The sequence below is a fragment of the Sarcophilus harrisii genome, chromosome 1, assembly GCF_902635505.1.
Source record: "Sarcophilus harrisii chromosome 1, mSarHar1.11, whole genome shotgun sequence".
Taxonomy (NCBI): domain Eukaryota; kingdom Metazoa; phylum Chordata; class Mammalia; order Dasyuromorphia; family Dasyuridae; genus Sarcophilus; species Sarcophilus harrisii.
Window position 1 is genome coordinate 201,416,848 of NC_045426.1, and position 19,574 is coordinate 201,436,421.

Genomic DNA, 19,574 nt, shown 5'->3' on the forward strand with positions numbered 1-19,574 from the left:
TTCCCCCATTTATGGACATTCTCTTTAATTTTACTTTTTATCTGGTATCAAAAAAATACTTCCATAAATATTTTGGTGGATATGGGTCCTTTCCTATTTGGGGTTAAATAGTGGTATTGATGGGGAAGTACAAATTAATAACCTTGAAAAGAATTCCAAATTGACAAATTCCAAATTAGCATAATTGGACCAATTTAAAATTTCACTAACTATGCCTGTCCTTCCGCATTCCTTCTAAAAATTTCCATTTTTCATTTTTATCACCTTTGCCAATTTAATGGATGTAAGATAGAACTTCAAGATTGATTAAATGTGCATTTTGCTTACTATTGGTGATTTAGAATACTTTTTTTCATATGGTTGAAAGTTGGCATTTTTTTCTGATAACTACCTGATTAACCATTTATTTACTGTAGAAAATCCTTTGGATAAAATCTCCCTATATATTGTGTTATCAGAATTTAACAAAATATTTGCAGATGGTTTTCCCTTACTTTTCTTCTTATTTTAATAATTATTTTGTTTGTATAAAACTATTGCAATTTTTATATATTCAAAAATTCTTCATGTAAGATCCTATAATCTTTTGTCTACTTTTTGGTCAATAACTCTGGTTAAAGAATTCTGTAGTTACGAACAGTATGTACTTTCTTATTCCCCTAATTTGTTTATGATATTTTATATCTAGATCTGCATCCATTTGGTACCTTTTCTTGCATATGGTATGAAAAGTTAGTTTCAACTTAATTTCTATTAAATTTCTTTCTAATTTTCCCAGAAGTTTGTCATAAAGCAAGTCCATAAGTCAATAGTAAAGATCCTTCAATTTGTCAAACAGTATGCTATAATCATTTTTTTCTAATTTTGTCAACCTAATAATTTCTAAATGATAAGTTAAATATAAAATTCTACTTCAGCCATCTATCTGTGTGACCTGGAATAATATACAACTTCTTGGACATTATCATTTACAAAATGGAAAGAATGGACTAGATGACGATTTCAGTCTCTTTCATCTCTAAAATTTATAATATTATGATTTCAAGGATTTCATCTTAAGGTAAAATTTGTATCTTATAACTAGAACATAAATGTGATTTGAGAAGAATCTTGCTATCTCTAATTTAGTGACGTAATCTTTTAATACATAATGTTATATATGAAAATAAATTATTTTGTAGGCAACTTTAGAAACTATATTCTGAGAATAGCTTTCAAATTTTACACATACAAGATTTACCTTCCAAATTTTTCATCAATTATAAAGATTTATCAGACTTTTTGAATAGCTTCCAAGAAATGAGATAAAATCCTAAAATCAAAATTAATGGTATATATTACATAGAACTTTACATACCCATACAGTTATGTCCACCATTAATTTGCATATATTCAGGAGGACCAATGCAGGTGTAATTTCCCAACGTATTATAGTAGGTGTCAGGTCGACAGACACCAGGATGCACAAAACTTTCATCAAAATCTAAAAAAAGAATAAGTTATAATTGCAAACCAGAGACAGTTGAATAATAATTATTGAAAAAAGAGATTTCCTAACATTAAGATATATATGTGTATTTCTTTGGGATAGGGAGCTCTTTGTATGAAAATTTCTTTGAAGAGGGGAGTTCCTAGTGTAAAAATCTCTTAACTGACAGAAGTCTTCTATATTTTATAATTTTAGTGAGGTGGGTGAAGCATTGGACTTGAGTCTTCCTGATCCGAAAGCTAGCTCTCCACCCACTCTGCCACATTCATATACAGAGGGTCATAATGGACATAATATATTCATGATAGAATAGCATAGCATTTGTCTTAGTCCTTGGACAATAGCACTCCTACCCAAACTCCAGTGGTTCCCAAATTTCCTATAAGATAAATGTTATCTCATCTTACCTTCTATCTTATCCCTTAAAAATGTCTATTTTTATGACAAAAGACATTGTGACATAACAGAAAGAAAGTGAATTTCAAAGGCCAGGTCAGACTTGGTTTTTCAAGTACTGCTTCTGACACACATTGGTTATGGGCATTTCACTTAACCTAGCAGATGAACTCTAAAATTAAAAGTTGCAGGTAGAAGATGGAAGAGAATAGGCAGGGACTGAACCTGAGCTTTCCTCAAACCCTTCCAAATAACTTTGATAATTGCCTCAAAATAAACACTGGAGTGGCAGAACCCACAAAAGAACACAATGAAGCAATTTTCCAAGGCAACTTGGAAGGTCAGCAGCAAAGATATGTCACATGGGGATAAGAGTTGAGTATGGTCCACGATATGCTGCAGCACTTCAGGTAATCAGCAGTAGGCCTTAGGGACAACAGAATCAATGGTGCAAGTTGCAGTTTATGGACCTCTCGATCCATAAAAAATAGAAAGAGAATTACTACATGGGTGTCTTTTTTGGCATGAGAGGCAGAATTCTTTCACTGCCCTTACTTAAATCCAGGTATCAGTCACAGGGCAAAGATTGTGGTTACAGATTGAGGCTGGTAAGGATCCAGAGTGGAAAAAATTATTTGTTGTCTTTAATAGAAGAGAGCACAAATCAAGAAGATAACACTTCTAAATCATGATAGCTTGGAAGAATGGAAAAATTACAGGTCCCCAGAATAATCTTTGAAAACAGCTGCACAAAAACACTGAAGCTTGAGACAATACTTCTTCCACTCTGGAAGCCAAGACCACTTAACTTAAAAGTTAAGAAGTCAAGATGGCGGAATTGGCAGTACAGTACCATAATTCTCCCCTATTCACTTTCCAACTACCATAAAATAGTGCCCTAAAACAAATCCTGGGAGAACAAAAACAGAAAAAACAAAAACAATCAAACAAAAAAACAGCAGAACCAGCAAGAAAAAGATGAAACAATCTTTTAATTCAAGAAACTTGAAAGATTGGCAAAAAGATCTGTCTCATTTGGGCAAAAGGAAAAAGTGGTCTAGGACAATAAATGTCTTATTAAACCAGCAGCAAGCCCCAGCTCAGCAAACCAGCCAGAGACCCTCTATCCCAGTGTGGTGGAACGTCAAACCCTAACATTAGAATGGCCCCCACCCTCTTCACATGACTCAGTACAGCCAAGGGAACTGACAAGATTCCAGTTCTAAAACCACCAAGTGCCACTGAATTAGCCTAGGCAAACAGATAACTGTCAGCAGCCAGAAATTCATGTGCTTCAGCATAGCACAGGGCAAATAAGCTATCTCCAGCAACTAGACCTCCATGTACTTCACAGCATAACACTAGATAAATAAACAATCTCAAGTGGCAGACAGCCATGAGCTTCAGTGTAGCCTAAATGTCAGCAATCACTGGCCTACCTGAAGGCCATAACAAAAAGGAAAATTTGGATAGCATCTTTCAAGAAATTATCAAAGAAAACTGCCTTGCTACTCTGGAACCAGAAGGCAAAATGGACATTGAATCCACTTATCACCTCAGGAAAGAGATTCCAAAATAAAAACTCCAAGGAAGATTACAGCCAAATTTCAAAACTATCAGATCAAAGGAAAAACTACTACAAGTGGCCAGAAAGAAACAATTCAAATATAATCAGGGAGTCACAATCAGGATTACATAGGACTTGGCATCTGTAAAATTAAAAGGACTGGAGGTCATGGAGTATGATATATGAGAAAGCACAGGAGCTGGGATTACAACCAAAAGTCATCTACTGAGTGAAATTAAGCATACTATTTCAAGGGAAAAAATGATCATTTAGTGAAATAGAAGGATTTCAAGCTTTCACAAGGAGAAGACTAGGATTTTTAAAAATTAATCTCTAATATCAAGATCTAAGAGAAGCCTAAAGAGTTAAAAAGGGAAATGAAAACAAAGAGATTTAACTTTAAGTAAAAAAACAGAGGTGGCAATCTTGATCTCAAACAAAGCAAAAGCAAAAACAGATCTAATTAAAAGAGAACAGGAAGGAAACTACATTTCACTAAAAGGTATTAGAGACAATGAAGTAATATCAATATATGCACTAAGTAGTTTAGCATCCAAATTCTTAAAGGAAAAGGGGGGTGAGTTACAGGTACATAACCACATGAGAGATATGAGAGAACAAAATGCAAATTGAAATGTAAAACAGACCTTGATTGAATTAAATTAAAAGCTTTTGTGCAAATAAAACCAATGCAACCAAGGTTAGAAAGAAAGCAAAAGGCTAAAAAAAAAAATTTTAGCAGCAAGTGTCTCTGACAAAGACCTCATTGCTCAAATATATAGAGCATTGAGTCAAATTTATAAGGATACACAAGCCATCCCTCTGTTTATAAATGATCAAAGCATATGAACAGTCAGTTTTCAGATGAAAAACTCAAAGCAATCATGTGAAAAAGTGCCTAATTATTTTGATTAGAGAAGTACGTACAAATTTTATTTTATTTTAAATTTCTTGTCAATTTTTATTTTCCTCAATTACATATAGAAAATCTTTTTGGTTATATATGTATAGTCAGTTTTTTTGCATATTTTCTTATCAATCATGTTGGGAGAAAAAAATTAGAACAAAAAGAGAAAAACCACAAAAGGGGAAAAAAGTGAGCATCATATGTATTGTTTTATATCCAGTCTTCATAGTTCTTTCTTTGGATGTGGATGGCATTTTCCATCCAAATTTTATTGGGATTGCCTTGGATCATTGAACTGCTGAGAAGAAACAAGACTTCATAGTTGATCATCACACAAACATGCTGTTGCTGTATACAATGTTTCTTGGTTCTGCTTGTTTCACACTTAGCATTAATTCATGTAAATTTTTCCTGGTTTTTCTAAAGTCAGCCTTTTCATCACTTTTTTATAGAAAAATAATATTCCATTACTTTCATATACCATAAATTATTTGGCCAATACCTGATTAATGAGCATTTTCCAATTTTCCAATTCTTTGCCACCACAAAAAGAGGTGTTAGAAAATTTTTCCACATGTGGGTCTTTCTCCCTATTTTTTGATTTCTTTGGAATCCAGTGGCACTGCTTGGTCAAAGGGCATGCACAGTTTTATAGTTCTTTGGTTATAGTTCCAAATTGTTCTCCAGAATGGTTGGATCATTTCAGAACTCCACCTACAAAGATCTATATAAAAAATTTTTTTTCTAGTATTCTTTTAAACGTGATAAAGAACTGGAAATTGAAGGGATATCCATCAGTTGAGGAACAAGTTGTCACATATGATTGTGATAGGATATTATTGTACTATAAGAAATGATAAGCAGATTGGTCTCAGAAAAACCTGAGAAGATTTACATGAACTGATGCAAGGTGAAAAGAACCAAACCAGGAGTACATTGTATACAGTAGCTTCACTATTATATGGTGATCATCTATGAATAGCAGCTATTTTCAGTGATACAATGAATTAAGACAATTCTGATAGACTGTATCCTGAAAAATGCTCTCCATCTTCAAAGAACTGATGGATTCTGAATGCAGATCAAATACACTTTTTCTTTATTTTTCTTGTTTTTCTTGTCTGTTTTCTTTTACTACATGATTTACATAGAAATATATTTGGCATGACTGTACACGCGAAACCTATATCAAACTTCTGTTTTTACATGTAATTCCAAATATAATTAGACAAAAAATTAACTATTAAAAAGTGACAAATAAGGAGTGGACCTGCATTGATAATACAATTTTCTTCTTTACCTACTCTCTGTATTAATGAAATGACAAATTCCATTCCTATTTCTAACTCTTCTGTAATTTTGTAATTTATTTGTTTTACTTCAGTAGTAGATTTATATTACACATTAACATATAATCAACAAATATATGCATTCACATTCTTAGGTTTCCTGCTCAAAAATGCTTTATAAGTGAGGAGCATGATTTTAAAAATAGTTTGTAGATCAATGATTTATAAGATAAAGCCATTCTTTATTAAATCTTTTTTTCTGTTCAGGGTCTTTTGTTCCTTCCCTCACTCTTCTAGTTATAAATATACAATGTGTGAGAGTTAAAATAATCTGTATGTAGTAATAATCTGTCTGTATATTTGCTGAACTTTCATGCTTGCAAAAAGAAGTGCATCCATGTAGAATTTTGATACTCTAATATAGTCCTGAATAGAAGCTTGATGGAAGAACTTTGACTTCCTATCCACAAGATTCCATACTGACATGGAAGAGGAGCATAAGTGAGGTATCATGGTGGGCCAGAGACCACCAAAAAATTAAGGCAGATTATTTAAAGAAGTAGAAAATAGGCTATCCCTGCAGCAGCCTAAGTGGAAATAAAGCCTTAACAGTGGAAAATCATTGTCCTTGGCTGAGAAACTGTTTTAGGGACTCTATTATGCTCTAATTTGTTATCCACTATGACTTCTCATAAACTTGATTCTCTTTTTATAAATTAGTTTATACTTGTTGCCTACAGACATGTTACTATTTTGAGAAACAAGTAGGCATCTAATATTTTTGGGATGTGAGGGAATTTGTACTTAACAAATTTCTACTAGGACCTTGAAATTTGAATGTGGAATCAAGTCTTCCTTAGCATCTATCAAATTATAATTTTGTTTAATAAAAAGATCTTATAACTCTCTCTCAAGAAGAATCCTGTAATTTGGAGCTCACTTTGATCACCTTTGGAAGAATGAGTCACTGGATCATGGAGATCATAAAGGTTCTAAAGGTTAAACTCTCAGAATGAAAAGAGCATAGACCTGCTAAATTCAGAGAATAGGAAATATTTATTGGCATATTTTATCGATTCAGATCAGCAATTGGCCTACAATTTTAAAAGTCTTTGGCAGCTTTCTAGGTCAAGAGTTTCTTAAGGTCAGCAAAGCCAGTATGTCAGATATGGAACTTAAACCTAATTTTTATGTTGATACGTAGTTGTATTTTGAATTAATATGTTTTATCTTCTTTTTAGTGATTCTGATCAAAGTGGGACAGCTAAGTGGTGCAATAGATAGAGAGCATGGGACTTGGGAATCAGACTCAATTTTATGAATTTAAATCTACCCTGATGCATTTACTAGCCATGCGACAAGCAAGTCACTTAACCCAAATTGCCTCAATTCCTCGTGTGTAAAATGAACTAAAAAAAAAAAAAAAATGACTAATCACTGCAGCATCTTTGCCAAGAAAAACCTCAAAAGGGTTCATGAAGAGTCTGATATAGCTTTAAAAAAAAAAAAAGAGAACTAAACAAACCAATGACAACAGCAACAATAACAAAGTATTTCCAAACTGCTCTGGCAATTCAAAGTAAGTGGTTAGCATTAAAAACTCAAATATGCCATGAACTATTTAAATGAACATTCCAGAAAAAATTAAATATTCTATGTAATTTTGAAGATCCAACAAACTTTTTAGAAAGAAATAAGATTGACCCAGATAAACATTGTTCTCTCCTGGAATTTACTAACTGAACATTTTTTTTCTGGAAATAATCTCTTAATTTTTCTATAAGTGTTTTATTTGTAAGAATTTGCTCTACCTTCACATATATGAGTTTCCTCACTGAGGTAGTAGCCATGTGGACATACGCATTGGAAACTTCCAAAAGTATTAATACAGTTTCCACCCTGGCAGAGACCTGGTAATTCTTGGCATTCATCAATATCTACAAAACAAATAATTATAGTTGAAAAAATTGTCATAATCCAAGAGGAGAATCATTCTGACATATATACATAATTCATCATACTTTTAAATTAATGCATATTGAATTGACATGATTTTCTAGACCATTGATTATTTTAGCTTTTTAATAATCTTAGAATGGTGTTGGATTTGGGAGATTGTTCAAATTTGGTAGTGATAGTAAAAAAAAAAAAAAATTTCCATATCATTCAGATAACTCTTTGATGCAACTACTTTTAATAAGAATTTTTGTCACTTTTCTTTTAATTGACTTTTTATCTGCTTCAATGAACTGTGATTTATGGAAGAATTTCCTCCATTGACACAGATCCATACCTGACCAACATTTATATGATTTTCCCATAAATCAGCCAATGGTAATCTACAGGATATATAGACCACCTTCTATATCTCTTCACATGTAACATACCACAGAATATGTGTACTGTTTGTAGGTTAGCTCTTGTTCTCCTTACCTTACTGATGTAAGTTTTTTTTCCTGGCCATAAATTTATTTGATAACATTTTTTTTAATCTTGTATCTCCAGCATTTTTTTTTTGCTTTTGATATATATGTTACAGCTAGTTTATACAATTCACATTTCTGAATCTCCAAATAAAAATCATTCAAATGATTTTGGTTTGGCTATACACATAGTAAAAATTAAAAACTATACACAGGAGAATGGGCAATACAAAGATCTCATACACAGGAGAATGGACAATTCATAGATTTCATCAATTGCTATAAATATCTTGCTTAGTCATTATAAATGATTACTGAGTTGAAGTCAAAATTGAATATGAGAGCAAGCAGAATTGTCTTTAAGAAACTAAAATTCTAAGGGAGGAATGTGAAAAGATGATGGAGTAGGTCAGAAAATTCCACCTCTCCAGATTTCTCCCACAAATAAAATAGCTAAAGTAGATAATGAAAAACATAAGACTTGGGGCAAAATGGGGTTCTCCAGGGACAAAAGGAAAACTGTTTGAAAATTAAACTCTTTGAAAATTAAAATTGGGCAAAGGGAAACCACTGAAGTTTTGAGAAACAAAGCAAAATTTAAAAAAATACCATTAGAAAAAAAAAAAACAGGTCTGAAGATCAAAAAAAAAAAAAAGATATAGAGAGAGAATAATTGGATGCCCTTATTGTCCCTAAAATGATAGAACAAGAGGGGAAAATAGAAATTCAACAATCATCACCTCAAGGATAACCTGCAAAGAAAAAGTAATATCACTGCTAAATTTTGAAACTCCCAAATCAGAGTAAATTCTACAAGTAACAATTAAAATATGCTGGACCTATCACATAGAATTTATTGGTGGCTATAATAAAAGATTGCGGGCCCTAATTGCAGAATTAGGGGGAAAAAATAGGCGTAGTAATCACTGATCTCCAATAAAGTCAAACTTAAAAATGATCCAATCAAGAGGAAAATCTAAATTATGTGTGAACTATAGTAATATTGTTTTAGATATATGTGTGTATATATATATATATATATAAAACATATGTTTATGTTTTTATGTGAGTGTACACATACATGCATATATATGTGTGTGTATATGCATATATATCTACGTAGGGATGGGGGGGGGGCATGTGCGCTTAACTGTAACCTGCTTGGGAGGGGGAGAAAAAAGAATAAAGTAAAAAGTACACAGTGGAAAACAAAAGAAAACTCTTAAGGAAGCAAGGATGGACAGTTGTGAATATGTCTTCTATTATTATTTATGCTTTCTTGTAATGGAAATTGTTACATATTTTGAATTCTCCCTTATGTTCTGTTGGGCACATGACATTGTTTTCCCCCTATTCTGTCTTCTTCCAGTTATTTTTATTTTGCATTAAGCTTAAAAAATAAGAAAAAAATACTATAGTTGTTTTAATAACTCTAAGCTTTCCCCTGAAAAACAAGCCCATTTTAAAAATACCAGTGCTTTTCTAATGATACCATATAGTACAAGGCATGTAACCAAAATATTCAAAGATTTAAAAATGATCAAGACCCAAAGGGTAAAGGAAAAAATTAAATGTAATTCTTCATCAAGATATTAATTACAACCTTATTCCTATAATATATAGTCCTTAAAATGGAATGAAAATCAAATTTTATTTTATTTTTTTATTTAATAGCCTTTTATTTACAGGTTATATGTATGAGTACTTTACAGCATTAACAATTGCCAAACCTCTTGTTCCAATTTTTCACCTCTTACCCCCCACCCCCTCCCCCAGATGGCAGGATGACCAGTAGATGTTAAATATATTAAAATATAAATTAGATACACAATAAGCATACATGACCAAACCGTTATTTTGCTGTACAAAAAGAATCAGACTCTGAAATATTGTACAATTAGCTTGTGAAGGAAATCAAAAATGCAGGTGGGCATAAATATAGGGATTGGGAATTCAATGTAATGGTTTTTAGTCATCACCCAGAGTTCTTTCTCTGGGCGTAGCTGGTTCAGTTCATTACTGCTCCATTGGAAATGATTTGGAAAACCAAATTTTAAAATTCAGCATAAAAACTTTACTAGATGATATGTGAGAGGGTAATTTCAATGGGTACATTAATTTTTCATGAGCTATTATTTAAAATTTATTTTTCAGTACTCTATTTCCCAGCTAGATCTGATATTGATAGTTATTAAAAATGAACTCACCTTCAAAGACAATAGTGACAGGATTAGGTCTGAAGCTCTCAACTCCTGGACAGAAATTATAATATTCATCTAGGAACAACCAAAAAAAGGACATGTGATATTTATATTTCCAAGACATAGTCCAATGAATAATCATAAATCAAAACAATTACTGGATAATTACAATAGATGGGTACAATGTTATTTATAAGTACCTTACATAAAATTAGGCAACTAAATGGTACAGTGACTAGAGTATTGAGCTTAAAGTCAGGAAGATGCTTCTTCCCGAGTATAAATCACAAGCTATGTGACCTTAAGTATTTTAACCATTTGTCTCAGTCCCTCATCTATAAAATGAGTTGGAGAAGGAAATGACAAACCACTTTTATAAAATTCCAGATGGATATAGTGTTGGAATCTACTAAAAAGCAAGATAAAACGAACCAACAGACTGAAAAAGCACATACCTATGCAATATTCTATGCATCATACCTCAGTAAATAAGGGAAGTCTTCTTATATTTCACTAGGAAGAAACTTAATTTGTCATATAATGTGGCATCATTCAACTCTGATTAGATTTTGTTGTTCTATTAAATTTTATTATTGCCATTGTGTGTATTACTTTCCTGGACTTGCTTGTTTTATTTTGCATTACTTCATATGAAATCTTCATGATTTTCTGTATTCTATTCTGAATTTCTTATAGCATAATAACCTATTTACAGATAAAATTCTTGTTTTGTAAATTTTAGCTCTCTATATAAATTGTTTTTATTTATTTTAAACACACATTGTTTTATGAATCATGGGGAAAGAAAAATTAGAGCAAAAGGGAAAAACTATGGGAGAGAGAAACAGAAAAAAAAAAATTTTGAACCTAGCATGTGGTGGTTTACATTCTGTCTCCTTAGTTCTTTTCTTGGATGTAGATGGCATTTTCTGTCCAAAGTCTATTGGGATTGCTTTGAGTCACTGAACCACTGAGAACTGCTAAATCTTTCACAGTTGGTCATCACACATTCTTGCTGTTATTGTGTACAATGTATTCCTGGTTCTGCTCATTTTCACTCAGCATTGATTCATGTAAATCTTTTCAAGCCTTCCTAAATTCAGCTTGTTCATTTTTTAGAAAAATAATATTCCATTATCTTCATATATACCATAACTTGTAGGTTATTCCCCAAATGATGGCCATCTACTCATTTTCCAATTCTTTGCTACCACAAAAAGAGCTGTTACAAACGTTTTTGCACATGTGGGTCCTTTTCCTTCTTTTATAATTTCCTTGGGGTACAGACCCAGTAATGGCACTGCAGGGGTAAAGGGTATGCACAGTTTGATAGCCCTTTGGACATAGTTCCAGATGGCTCTCCAGAATGATTGAATCAGTTTTCACACATCTCTTTCAACATTTATCATTATCTTTTCCTGTCATCTTAGCCAATCAGAGATGTAAAGTGGTATCTCGGTTGTTTAAATTTGCATTTTTCTAATCAATAGTGATTTAGAGTGTGTTTTTCATATAACTATAAAAATGGCTTTAATTTCATCATTTAAAAATTGTCTGCTCATTATCTTTGAAGCATAGTCATATTTCATTACAATAGGCAAAGCCAAGATGGCAGAATCGAACCAGCAACTTAGATGAACTTTCTTAACATTCCCTTTGAAAAAACTTTAAAACAATGCTTCAAATTGAATTATGGAATGTCAGATGACTGTCAAGTCAGTATAAGATATTATTCCCAGACCAATATGACTTACAAGATTGGCAGAAGAGGTCTGTGATACTATGACACTGAGCACATGCAAACCAATACCAGAATCAGACCTTGAAGTTTCTCTGATAGTACAACAGCTGCTTCAAGAGCTCTCATCCTAGAAAACAACTGATAAAAGAGTTTACTGGGGACCCTTTTCCGACATTGGATACAGGTCTCTGTTGCATTGCCTATATATAGTTTTCATTCACAGTTCCTGAGAGGAGCACTAGTGCTTGTGATAGTGGGACCCTGGTCACCATTCCAGAGAGGAGAGGAATGCTTGTGGTTACTCATAAGGGAACAGAGGTCCTTATGTCAATTCCAAGGTAAAAGGAAGTATAAGTATTTGAAATCCTGAGTACCTCAACAGATTTCCAGGGCCAAGAGAAACAGAGGCTAAACAGACACCAAAAAATTGGGGGAAGGAGGGAATATTTTACAGCAAATTTCTCTGATAAAGGCCTCATATCTCAAATATATAGAGAATTGAATCAAATCTTTAGAAATAGAAATCATTCCCAGTTGATAAATGATCAAAAGATATTTACAGATACTTTTTAGATGAAATCAAAGCTCTTTAACTATGTGAAAAATGCTCTAAATCAGAATTAAATACTCTCTGAGGTAGCATTTCTCACCCATCAGATTGGTTAATATGGAAGAAAAAGAAAAATTACAAATGTTGAAGAAAATTGTGAAAAATTGAACCACTAATGCACTGCCGCTTGAGATGTATAAACTGATCCAACTATTTCAGAGAACAAATTAGAGCTATACTCAAAGAGCTATAAAACTGTTCATACCTATACATAACAATACCACTATTAGGTGTATATTCCAAAGTGATCAAAGAAAAGGGAAAATGATCTACCTGCGCAAGAGTCTTTTTTTAGCTGCCTTTTTTAGTGGTAGCAAATAACTGGAAATTGAGGGGCTGTCCAAAAATTGGGGAATAGCTGAACATGTGGTATATGCTTGTAATAAAAATACTATTGTGCTATATGAAATAAAGGGTGGTTTCAGAAAAGCCTCAGATGACATATATCACCAAGCAATAGTATAGCTAGAGAAAAGAGCATATGGTCAGAATCCTGAGGAAACTTATTAATTTGTTTACAGATCATGTCTCATTTTCCTTTTTTGTTTAAGTATTATGTAATACCAGTTATTCATTGTCAAAGTCATAGTCAAAGTCAAGACCCTTGACTTTACTATAATCAATTCTCTTGACAACAGAAACTGTGCCATTTTACCTCTAGGTTCATGTCTCTACCATTCTGTCAGTTACCCCTTAAAGATCTTGCTTTCTTGTTCCTGACTAGGATGCTAAATAGACATAACACTTTCAGAGAAAGTAAATTTCAAAAATGGACCAACTCCTCCTGCCAATAATGAGGCCTCATCTTACATTATAGGATTACAGTTCCTCTCTCAAGGGAATATTTAAAAGTGGGACCACCAACCCTTATTGAAGCAAGCTCTTTACTCTACTCAAATGCAATTCTTCTCTCTTGCAATCATTTCTCTGCAATCACCATCCCTTCATTGTTCAACACTGGACTTGGTACAAATGCATCATTCATTTCCTTTTATTCCTCCACCTCTCTTTTGTTTTGGAATCCTTCAATTTTGCAACTCTGTTCCACAAAATATATTAGGGTGATCAGGTGGTACAGTGGAGAATGCTGGGCCTGGAGTCAGCAAGACTCATCTCTCTTGGATCAAATCTGACCTGAGACATTTACTAGCTGCATGATCCTAAGCAAGTCACTTAATCTTTTTTGCTTCTTTTTCTTCATGTGTAAAATAAACTGAAGAGAATGACAAACTACATCAGTATCTGCCCAGCAAAATCCCAAATGGGGTCAGAAAGAGCTGGACATAATTGAAACAAGTGAACAACATAATACACACACACATACACTCACACACACACACATACAAGGGAGTAAAGGGAGAGGTAAGTAAATTTAAAAGTTTAGTCATAGGGCTTTGATTCCATTTTTCCACTTTTACTTCTGTTTCTTAAATTTCATGTCTTTATCCTACTGATGATCTATCCTTCTTTCCTTATTTAAAAAAATAAAACATCTCTGAGTAAGTGTAATTACTTTTATTCTTTTTTTAGTAGTTGTACTTCCTTACTATTTTAATGTTTTTCTGGAGTGTTCCAAGTCAAATATTCTGCTTGCTTGTGTTTTGGCCTTTTTTTTCTCAGAAATACTTTAATTGTTTCAATCTGTTGGTCCATTTTTTTTTCTTTGATAATCTAGTTCAGATTTTCAGGCTACATCATTTGGTGTTGCAACTTGATCTTTATTTCTTCTTGGAATATATTCAAGTCCTTCTTGGTTCTGGAATGAACTTGCAGTGATCAATTTTTTTCTTCCTTGATAAGCTGAAATTATTTTGATCTCTTACATTATATAAACACTTTTGTGTTTATGGGAAATTGTTAAATTAAAATTCATCTTGGAAATTTTAATTTTTTTTCTTTTTCTGGAGATCTATGGATTCTCTTGCTATTTTTTATATTATAAATTCAGATCAGCTCTCTTTTATATTTTCTTCATTATTGAATTCAGTTTTTCTTATTTGTCATATCCTCCTGGGACAATTTATTTAAAACCAGGGCTAGCATATTCTCAGCACATATAAAATATTCCATTTCTGCATTCAGGAAGTTGTAGCAGATGTGGTTCCCACATGTAATTTTTGTCTCATCTTTTTGAGTGCTATGTCACAATCTAAAGCGCTAAGAATACACACAGACAATTTCTAAAAAGGGGCAGCTAGCTTTTGTAGCAATCTGAGCCAATTATTTGTTCTATAAAACAAGCTACTCAATTCCTAGGCTACTATGGCTGCTTCTAAGAGGAGGCACTTTTTAAGGTTCTTGAGAGTGAGCATGACACTATGTAGATAGAGAGCCATCCTCAAAGCTAGTAATACCTGGATTCAATTCCTGACTCTGAGATAGTAGAATCTCCATCCTTACTGAAGTGAAATCTTCCTCTGTACTCAAAGCAACCCTGAAGACCAAAAGTTGCAGAGAATGTGTTGACCTGTATTAGGAGAGTTATCTTACTCAGGATTTATCCATAACAATGAAATCTTAAGTACAATATTCTTAATTTCCAAATCTAGGGGCATTTTCAAAATTCTCATTTTTTTTTAAATCTCTGCAGCTTTTGATACAATCACTCATCCTCTTTTTAATATTCTTTTTTCTCTCATTTTTCTCTGACACCATTTTCTCTTGCTTTTCCTCTTGTAGAACCATTCCTTTGCTGGATCTTAATCATGTGTGCTTTCTTCCCTATTATTCATTCTTTATCATTAGATAATTGGGTTTAACTGGCTTGCCCAGGATCACACAGCTAGGAAGGCCTTAAAAGTGTCTGAGGACAAATTTTAACTGAGATCCTCCTGACTTCAGTGCTGATGTTCTAACCAGTGCACCATGTAGCTGCCATGCTGCCATCTGTCTTCTTTTACTTAGTGATATCAGCTCCCCTTGGACTCAAATTATCTCTATGGTATGACTATGTACCCTTAACCCAAACTCCAGTTTCACATTTCTAATTTCAACTGAATGCATAATAAACATTGTAATCTAAATATAACAATTAGTTTTTCACACAAAATCCTTCCCTCTTTTTATTTATGATGGTCTAGGATAATACCATCTTCCCAGGGGCCTAGGCTCACAACCTAAACAACTTAGGTTTGCCTCTCATCCTCTATATCCAATTTGTTGTCAAACACTGTTGTTTCTACCTTTGGCAACATTCTGGCTTCTGACTTCTGACCCTAATCATCCTGGTACAGGTTCTCTTCATTTCATACCTGGACTAAATATAGCAACAGCCTGTGGTTTGATCTTTTATCACAAGTCTCTTCAAACTAATCAGTCCTTCACTCAGCTGTCAAACTGATCTTTCTAAAATGCAAGTCAGACTATTTTCACACCCCAGTCAGTAAGCTCCAGTATCAACCTATTTTCTCAATAAAAATCTTCTTCTTGGCTTTTAAATTCTTTATAATTTGGACTTTATCTTTCTAGCATTCCTTACTTCCCTCCATGTATTCTTCATTTTAGTGACATTGGTCTCTTTGATGTTCTTCACATTCCTTCATCTCTTGATGCCCCCCCGCCATGTCTGGAATTCTCTTCCTTCCCATCTTATTTCCATCATGATTTCCTTCAAGTCTCAAGCAAAGTTCCAATTTCTGTAAAATAATCCTTTTTAATCCTGATTCTTTCCCTCTTGAGATTATTCCCAATTTAACATTGTTCATAATTGTTCATACTTGACAGCAAGCTTCCTGAGCACATTTATTTTGCCTTCTTTGTATCCTCAGCACTTATTTCAGAGCTTGGAATATCATTTGCTGAGGGTAAATAGAAGATATTCCTTCCCTGAACTTCTTGTGTGTAAGCTTTGAGATCAATTTTGTCTCACTAATATCTTGTTTGGGGTTAAATGAGTTCAGGAAAAGACCTTAAAGGATCTGGGGATTTGAAGAGAGTCCACATTTTTGGTTGCAACAGATTTCTAAATAAGCTTTTTTTTGAGAGATTTTTGGTAATATGCTCGGTGTCCCATGTATACTAATTTTCACAATGTTACTCAGATGGGTCAGCTAGACAAATTCCTATATGTTGAGATTAAATTGCCACTTCTGAAATCAATGGACTAAGCAAGTAGTTGCACCTACTCTCTGGGTGCAGCTTGCTGTGAACAAATCAAAAGAACCTTTTGCAAGATTCCTGTTTTCCAATGAATGTGTGTTCCATGTCTCTGATAACTGGCAATCCAAAGTAGTTTAATGTTCAGGGTGTCCCAAGTCTCTTCCACCAAGACAAATTCCCTTTGAACAAGAAAGACTCTAAAACAAAGAATTTGACTAATACCTAAAATTAGAATTAACAAGAAATCAAGATTGTGTCTGATCATTTTTGTGGGTGGAGGGAAATTGTTTTGGTAAGAGTTTCCACAGGAGTGTGGTGTGGGATGGGTAAAAGATGGGCTTCTGCACAAACCAGAGTTCCTCCTGTGGCACATAAAGGTAAGTGGGATACAGGGTGCTGAGTGCTTTAAGTATTAGAGAGACCTTTGATGGATGTTAATTTATAATGATTTTACCTTGCTGGGGTTCTTATCTTCTTTCTCCTGTGGATTTAACTGTAATTACTTTATATCTGGTAGATAATTCTTTTTTGAAGGGTTTCAGTGGTTTAGAAAAAGTAATTAGCACATCATTGTTCTAGTCATGTGATCATGGCTCTCCAAAATCTACTGTCAAAAGCATTACAACCTTATAAATTCTAGTCACAATATAGAAATAAAATGGAAGAAAAACATCTTTCTCCCTTATAAATAAAAGCCGAATGTAGAATAGTGTAGCTTATGTCAATGTTGGAACTTAAAAGAATCTGAAGACATTCTTTGACTAATTTCAAGAAGGAAATTAATCTCAAAACAGAATAAAAGTTCAGAAAAGCTATAATCTACTTTCTGGCTAATATATTTTACTTTAGTGTATGAATTTGAAAAATGATAAGAATTCATTATCCTTTTTATTAACAGAAATATTTCAGTCTATATGAATGTAAAAGTTAAGTTTATCCTGTTCCAGAAAAATCTGCAATCTACTGTGTGGAACTGACATATCAATTTTTGGTTTTTTCAGGGAAAATATTACATTGCCTTTAGAATTTTGATGCTAATATGTTTGAAGATTATTAACTGATTCATAGAGAATGTAGTAGGACTGTGCCAAAAGTAACCTACTGCATTTCATAATGAAAATTTTAAGTTTGATGGAGCTATTTAAGAATTATTAAAATGCATTTTAAGTCCAGATCATTCACTGCAATACTAAGTTATTCTTGACATCAGTCCTAGTTTTTTTTTTTTTTTAATATTCACCTACCCATTTAAAATAGACAAGGATTAAAATAAAACTAACTTTTCCCCTTTCCTTTTATTGTTAAGTGTTAAATTGTCTTTGGCAATCTATTTCCAGAAGGTTTTGAAGAGATTAAGATCAATCCTGTATACTTTTTCTGTCCTGCACTTCTTAAGTCATGGTTCTTTGTCTACAAATTTAATTCAGAGTTTGGTTAGCCTGTAATGGGTTGTTTAAAAATCCAGCTCTCCTACTCAAAAAATTTAACTGACCTTGGAGAATGCATATGAACACAAAGGGGGTTGGAGCTATTATCTTTATTCCATTGATTTGCTCTCCAAAAGTCTGAACTGTTTGCTAACTCATATCTGGAGGTTTTCCCTTGAGCTCAATTTTGTAACCAATCATGTTGCTCCAAATCCCATGATATTAGCTGCCCTTTTCTGAGCTTGGGTGTTTGTCATAAGACGTCATCCATTGACCCATTTATTGACAAGTAGGAAGTAACACTAATGACAAATAACAATAAATGTTATTTTGCACAGAGATCTACCTTAGTCGACCCATTTGTTAAAATCTCAAACATGACAGTTACAACATCTAGAAAATTACAAATATATTTATACTTACTGCTGTTCACAGGTGGACAACTCTCACAGGAATTTCCCCAAGTCTTTCCCAGAGAGCAGGAACATGAGGAATGACTAACTCCAACGCCAATCTCAGTGTTGCAGGGGGGACCAAATTTCAGGTAATAATTACCAACTTGATTATCTGTAGAACAATATAGGAACTTGTACTGTATGGAAAAATACTATACAAACATTCACATTTGTTTTTGTGAGAAATTGGTAAAGATTTCTTATATCATCTAATATAACTGGGCTTGGGGGGGGGGAAATACCTTCTAAACTATATTTAGTATCTTGAGGTAAATTCATCTACATTGGAATAATTATTATTATTATTAAGTTTTTCCTTATGTTGAAAACATACCATCAATGCACTATTTGCTTTTCCACATGACTATTCTTCAACTTTACTTAACGCCTGTCAAATTCCCAGTCCCTTTGAATGACATGAACATATCTAGAAACATATCTAGAGAAGGGATAACTAGGTTTCCTAGTTATCCCTTCTCTAGATATGTTTTGAGTTTTCAACGTTCTTTAATGTTCCTGAACTTGTACTCCAAATGAGGTTTGACTAAAATAGAATATGGCAGGATAAGCACTTCCCTAATATTGAACATGATCTCTCATGTGACCTAAGACTATTTTTGATGATATATATTATTCACTGACGTAATTTATAGTCAATTAAGACAACTCTTTCTCCCTTCCTTAATATTTTTCCTTTTTTTTCTCATCAAGTGTGGTAGCTTCTCCTTTGTTAGTGATAAACTTCTCAGTATCTTAAGACCAAATGATCTCTAGTAAGTTCTCTAGAGATCTCCTTCCCAATTTGCATCAAACCATTGGAATATTCAATCTATTCAATTAGAATTAAATCAGTTCCTAATCCACTAAATTATGCTATCATCTAGATTATTTTTTCATCTTTTCTTCCCCATAACACAAGAGAATTTATTATATGCTTTCCTAAAATCATGGTAAACTAATATCAAATGTCA

At 33.1% G+C, this 19,574-nt stretch overlaps 1 protein-coding gene across 6 annotated transcripts in view; it reads right to left on the reverse strand.

Annotated features, from left to right (window-relative positions):
- The window catches only part of LOC100923239 (fibrillin-2-like), a 117,817-nt gene that overhangs the window by 77,691 nt on the left and 20,552 nt on the right, over window positions 1–19,574 (reverse strand). For all 6 annotated transcript variants that reach the window (XR_004234188.1, XR_004234189.1, XM_031968608.1 and 3 more), the window contains 4 exons: window positions 18,572–18,715; window positions 10,279–10,347; window positions 7,460–7,585; window positions 1,358–1,483 (listed from right to left, as the gene is read on the reverse strand). Coding sequence is in view for 4 of the 6 variants with exons in the window: in XM_031968608.1 (XP_031824468.1) it covers window positions 1,358–1,483; window positions 7,460–7,585; window positions 10,279–10,347; window positions 18,572–18,715 (465 nt within the window). In the remaining 2 variants the exon portion in view is untranslated. The remainder of the gene's footprint in view (window positions 1–1,357; window positions 1,484–7,459; window positions 7,586–10,278; window positions 10,348–18,571; window positions 18,716–19,574) is intronic.